General features: G+C 59.4%; 1 protein-coding gene across 1 annotated transcript in view; it reads left to right on the forward strand.

Annotated features, from left to right (window-relative positions):
• The window catches only part of CCDC12 (coiled-coil domain containing 12), a 36,451-nt gene extending 30,733 nt beyond the window's left edge, over positions 1-5,718 (forward strand). Inside the window, exons 3-7 of the mRNA XM_019984259.2 lie at positions 2,842-2,921; positions 3,824-3,885; positions 4,110-4,144; positions 5,143-5,219; positions 5,316-5,718. Coding sequence (XP_019839818.2) covers positions 2,842-2,921; positions 3,824-3,885; positions 4,110-4,144; positions 5,143-5,219; positions 5,316-5,404 — 343 coding nt within the window. The 3' untranslated portion in view covers positions 5,405-5,718. The remainder of the gene's footprint in view (positions 1-2,841; positions 2,922-3,823; positions 3,886-4,109; positions 4,145-5,142; positions 5,220-5,315) is intronic.
• Positions 5,719-6,148: the final 430 nt, after the last annotated feature.

The following is a 6,148-nucleotide window of genomic DNA, read 5'->3' on the forward strand; positions in this document are numbered from 1 at the left end:
TCGGGACAGTCTGCCTTCATCTCATCCTAACAGGCAGAGAGCACTCAGGGTTTGGGAGGGGGCTTCCAGGGCAGCAGTGGGACACCCCTGTGAGATTTGACCCCTGCTCTGCAGAGCACCACTCTGTTCAGGGTTGATGTCCACAGTCTATATCATCTACAGCCTCAAGAGAAATGAAATCCTTGATTTTCACGTGGAGGCCAGTGAAAGCATGAACCTGCCCGTCCTGTCTCAGAAGCATCAGAGCTGGGATTTGGGCCCAGGCTGGTGCCTCAGATGGTAAAGAATTTGCCTACAATGAGGGAGACTCAGGTTCGATCCCTGGGTTGGGAAGATCCCCCAAAGAAGGGAACAGCTACCCTCAGCATTCTCTGGAAAATCCCATGGACATAGGAGCCTGGCGGGCTACAGTCCATGGGGTCGCAAAGAGTCGGACACAACTAAGTGGCTTCCACTCTTTCACTTTCATGGTGTTGGCAGAATGGGGCTCTTTTCACCCCCTCCCCTGAGCAGCTACTTCATTCTAAAATGGGGGTTAAAAAAAATTTCTAAAAACATGACATTGGAGTAGCAGAACCAGCGTGTGCCTCTAGTGGCCTCCAGAAGAGTGAATTCCGCACCCCCCCCCTTTTTTTTAAGTTGCAGAAGGAGGGAATTCAACCTTGGTCCTTTGTTAGAAAGGCTAGACCCTAGAGCAGCACCAAGTGCCCCGTGAACTCTGTCCAGAGACTTTCGCCATTTGGCAGTAATCGGGGTGGGGCGGGAGGAGCAGTTAATTGGACATCAGTGTGGGTTAGTCTCCTCATTAGCTCTCAGCTGAGTGAATCAGGGCTTGAACCGCACTCCACAGAGCTCGACACACCCAGCAGGCCTCCTTGTTTACAAGTGTGGAAATCTGAGTTCAGGATGGGGTAGTCCCACAGAGACTGGGACCCAGGTTCTTGACCGCATGACCAGCGCTCAGCTCTAGGGGAGGACAGGGACGGCGGGCGGCTCGGCTGCTGGGGGCAGTGGTCGCTGAGCGGCCAGCCCACTGGCTGATGCTGCTCTTGCCTGTTGCCGCTGGCGCCCCCCTCCCCTGCTGTGTCCCCCTCATGCCAGCCAAGGGGTGCTGGGGTGTGGGTGCTGTGATCTCAGGGCTCAGCTTCCACCAGACTCTCCTCTCTCCCCTCATCTCAGGGCCCAGGCCCCTGGAGCCGGTTTCTGAGAGTGGCAGGGTGTTTTTTCATTCTCACTAATCCCTGCAGGTTTCTTCCCATGCCCAGTTTCTCTTCCGCTTTTCTCCCCACCCTGTTATAAATGAAAGTCAGCATTAGCGATCCTGCCCCACTTTCCCCGCCGGTGCTTCAGTGACCTGGCATTTACCTCCTGGCCTGAGGCAGGCATTAGGGGATGGGGTTCAGGGCAGCGTCCCTGCTTCATAGAGAAGGCAGACCGTGGGAGTGGGCAGCAGGCTTCTTCCACACCAGCCCAGCTGGTATGGCCCTGGGACATGGGGGTTTAGCCAAGCCCCAGGACTGCAGGCCATGGGGGCCCTGGCAGAGGGCAGGTGAGGCTCACAAAAGCCCCGAGTTGAGACCGTGCCCCTCGCTGACTTGTGTAGCCACACACACCTTGTGGACTCCTTCACTTGAGCTTGCCTGTGCCGCAGCTGGAGAAATCAGCCACATTTCCCTGGCACGGACACAGGGTCCCCTAGATGAGAGACTGCAGGAGGCCTCCTGTTGGGGAAATGTTCCGAGGACTTCCGAGGGGCCAGCAGTGCAGAGAGGGCTCAGAAGAGCTTGTGGGGAAGAAGGACCCACATCTAGTCCCATCTGGCTGACAGGCTGGCAGGTGGGGGGCACTTCTGCCTCCCCCAAGGCGTGGGATCTGTCCCAGTGTCTCTCTTGCTTTTATTAAGCAGCAGCTCCCAGGACCTCTCTCTCTTTGCTGCCCTGTGGAGTTAGCTGAGGACCCGGCCTCTATGTGGGCTGCTGTGTGTGGAGCTTGGCATTTGATGAGCTGCTGAGCCAGGGAGGCCTCCAGGGAGCACTTGGTACAGCCCGCCCTGCCCAAGGAGATGCAAGGAAAACAACTGACCACAGTGGGTGGCCAATCCCCGTGTGCAATTCTGGCTCCTCGTGGCTGCCCCCCCTTCATAGAGGTCATGGGGTCCACCCTGCTTGATTTTCAAGCCCTTTTGCAGGAGTGAGGTGTGTCAACTTATGGCTGTCCAGGCGGATTGTGGCTTTCCTGCCCTCGCACATTGCCATGCCTGTTCCCTCAGCCTTGGCTGGCAACTCCCAGTGTACCACACCCTTGCCACATGTGTCTGAGGCTCCGGGACACGAAGGCTGTGAGTGGGAGGCAGGCTTGGGGAACCAGTGAGTGACCGCTGGTTTCTCTTTTAGAAGTAACTCAGCCCAAGAGCTCTGGTCCTCGCTTGGAGTCATAGCTTGCCTTGTCTCATGCTGCAGCCACTGCTGTGTGACCCTCTAAAACTTGTGCAAACTCTCTGACCCTCAGTTGCCACAACTGTCAAGTAGAATATGCTGGAGAGACAAAGTGAGTGCTCTCCGCGTGCCCCTGGCCCCAGCTCTGTTCGAGAACCTCAATTGCAGGTGTGGCTTTGGGAGAGCACGCAGCCTGGCTGCTAACGGGAAGATGAGGGGCTGAGGCTCAGAGATGCTTCTATCCCCGTGCTGTCCGCCTGTCCCAGGTCATCTGCAGAGAGAGCAAAGTCAGGAAGTGACCGGCTCCTGTGCCTCATCTCGCGCCAGCCTGCAAGTGTAAGAGATGAACGAGACTGTGTCCCGCACGCACTTTACTTCCTCTATGCTTGTCCTCACTGCCCTTTAGGGAACTCAGGCTGCGGAACTACGTCCCAGAGGATGAGGACCTCAAGAAGAGGAGGGTGCCCCAGGCCAAGCCAGTCGCAGGTAGGTAGGCTCTGTGGCCCTGTCAGCCGCCTCCTCCTTGGCAGGCATCACCCTCTCCTGGAGAATAACTGGCAGTGCCCGGGCTGGAAGCTGGGCCTCTGGGACCCTCCATCACCATCACAGCGGATGGACAAATAGAAGCGGTCAGGGCACTGAAGCGGCCTGTCACGCCTGCTTCGCCCCGCTCACACCCTGCCTTGCAGGCCTTCCAGGGACTGCAAGGGAAGGTCCCTCAGAGGACTCTCTGAGCTGGGAGGTGGACGTGGCCCTGGGCCCTTGGACGGCAGGAACAGGAGGAGGGGTCCTGTGGGCCCTTGGAGGGTCAGAGAGACCCTGAAGAGGGGCTGACTGTCCAGGTTCCTGGAGAGCACTGGGCAGGCAGACACCCGCCCAGCTCTGGGAGTGGCAGCACTGGGGCACAGACGGTGGGGAGAGGTGTCCTCGCTGGTGGGCTGAGGGGCCTGGCCCAGTCACGCCTGGATGGGGAGCATCTGGCCAGCTGTGGCCTGTCCACAGCCATCCACACGGAGGGTGCTGGGTGCTTCTTATGATGCAGATCCCTGACTCTGGCTCGGTTTTTATTCTTTGGTTTTTAATTTTAATAATAAGCATATTTATCCTATAAAAAAATAAAGTGTTAGCTACTCAGCCACACCCCACCCCACCCCACCCCACCCCTGCAGTCTTCTTCCCCATCTCCTTGGGCCCTGAGAGCACAAATCTAATCCTCCAGAGCTGCCTTGGCAAGGTCTTTGCCTCTAGGGAGTTAGGGGCTTAGGGGAGAGGCAGGGGTAAGAAAGCGCAGACCGCCTGGCGACCTGCGGCTGCCGGCTGCAGTTGGCCACATCGGGGAGTGGTGGCTGGTTTCCGACCGGCATCCGTTGGTGTCTTGCGCCCTCTAGTGGAAGAGAAGGTGAAGGAGCAGCTGGAGGCCGCCAAGCCAGAGCCGGTCATCGAGGAAGTGGTGAGTGCTGGGGGTGGCCCTGTCCTCTGCTGCTTCCGCGGGTCCTTTTCTCCTCCCCACCCGCTCTCCTCACTCACCCTTCCTTCTCCTCACTTCTTTCTTCCCTTTCTACCTCCCTGCTTCCCCTCAGCCCTCTCGCTCCCCCCTTTCCTCCCCTTTTCCTACCTCTGTCCCCGTCTTCTCCTGAGCCCCTCCAGCACTGACATGTGTCTGCTCCCTCCCAGGACCTGGCCAACCTCGCGCCCCGGAAGCCGGATTGGTGAGTGTTGCCCGTGTGGGACCAGTGCAGACTGACCGGGTGTTCTTGGTGCCCGGCATGGGCTCGCAGCAGGAGGCAGGCAGTGGAGACAGACAGCCCTGGGGTATAATTGCAGTCTGACGTATGTGCTGAGAAGGATGTAAGTGGAGAATGAGGGACGTGGCGGGGCAGGACACCTGAGGGTGGGGAGTGGCTCAGGCAGAGGGAGTTCAGCAGTCCCCTCCAAAATGTCCCTTCCGAAAGGATGAGGGCCCACTGCGCCTCAGAGAGCTCCATCTGAACAAGGCTGACCCTTGTCCTCAGGGAGCCGGAGGGTGGAGGCAAGATGGCAGGAAGGGCAGATGTAGGCTTCTGCCCCACTTCCGCCACCAGCTAGCCTGTCCCCCTTCGATCCTGGTTCCCTCTTCTCTGAAATGGGAATCTTCACTGTCCTGGCGCCCCTGTGACTGGGCTGAGACAGAGGATGAGAGAGGGCCAGGTGTTCACCTTGGGCCAGAGGCACCCGTCCCCCACCCTTCTCGCTTGCAGTTCTGTGTCAAGTGGGCACCAGCTGAAGGTGTTCTAATTAGACGAGACAAAGGATGGGGCGTATGTCCTTGGAAACCCCGAACCAGGGGGAAGAAGCTGTGTGTGTGCTTGTGGAAGTTCCTGGGGGTGAGGGGAACTGGGGCCAGAGGAGGAGCAGGACCCCCCGCGGGCCGGGGCGCGTCACTCCCTGGCGGTGACCAAGGGGAGCAGACCGGGAGGGGGCCCTGGGGGCCATCTGGCCTGCGCGCCTCGGCTCGGCCCCCTGGGTTGGGTGGGCTGTGGTGCTAGCCCCTGCCTCCCTGGGGCTGCAAAGGGCAGCTGCTGCTGGGTTTTGGAGGATGCAGAAAGGGAGAGAGAGGAGGCACACCACCATGGTTCCTAATGCCAGAGGGGCTGTTGGAGGTGAGGGAGCCCCAGGGCCGCGCTGGGCCAGCCTTCAGCCTCCGCCTCCTCCTGCCTCCCTGCTCCAGGGACCTCAAGAGAGACGTAGCCAAGAAACTGGAGAAGCTGGAGAAGCGGACCCAGAGGGCCATCGCTGAGCTGATCCGTAAGTGCGGGGCCTGGCACGGCGGGGCCCCCTGCCCTCCGGGCGGTGGCGCAGGCGCGCGGCCCCGCTCCACTCCTCCCATCTGCCCCCATCCAGGCGAGAGGCTGAAGGGCCAGGAGGAGAACCTGGCTTCTGCAGTGGCCACCACCGCCGCCACCGAGCCAGAGGCTTGTGACTCCGACTGAGCCGTGCCGTCCCCTCACCCGCTACCAGGCCTGTCTTACAGGAAGATGGTCTTGGGCCGGGGTGGGGGCTGGACTTGCCACCACCTCCAGTTTGCCTTCAGAACTGACTCCCTGCCTCGAGTCTGAACCCCATCCGTCCCACTGGGTGAGGTCAGCTCCTTGTCTCCTGAAGGGCCCCCTCCATGCTGAGTGGGGGCAGAGGCTACAACAGCCCTGTGGGCATGCTGTATCTGTGCTTGTTCTATGTATTTTGAACTTCTTTTTCTATCTGGAAATAGAAACACACTGACCCATGTGTGTGGCAGAAAACCGTCTGAATATTGTGGATGTTTTGAGTTTGGGCCCCAAGACAGGGCAACTGCAGAGGTGATGCTTACTATGAGGAAGCCCTGTATTGGGCTCAGTGTGCTGAGGTTGGAGGGGTGGGGAGGGCCAGGCCTGACCTTCAGATGTCTAGGTCCTGGCCCAGTCCTTGGTTAGCGGTCATCATCTCAAAGCCCTCGGGTGATGGCTGTGGACCTCACAGTAATCTGTGGGACACCTTGCAGAGGTTCTCGCTGTGGTCCTCTGTAGACCCCCTGACAGTGAGAGAGAGAGAAGAGACTGGGCCCCTGACAGGGGTGCGCTGCATCCTGGCAAGCCTCAGCTCTGGGCTGCCACAGATTCGAGGTCCTGGCACTGTTCATTCACATCCACTCAGCCCCAGAAAGCCCTCTTCCCCCTTCACCCGTCAGAGCTGAACTC

This window comes from Bos indicus, chromosome 22 (genome assembly GCF_029378745.1).
Source record: "Bos indicus isolate NIAB-ARS_2022 breed Sahiwal x Tharparkar chromosome 22, NIAB-ARS_B.indTharparkar_mat_pri_1.0, whole genome shotgun sequence".
Classification (NCBI taxonomy): Eukaryota; Metazoa; Chordata; class Mammalia; order Artiodactyla; family Bovidae; genus Bos; species Bos indicus.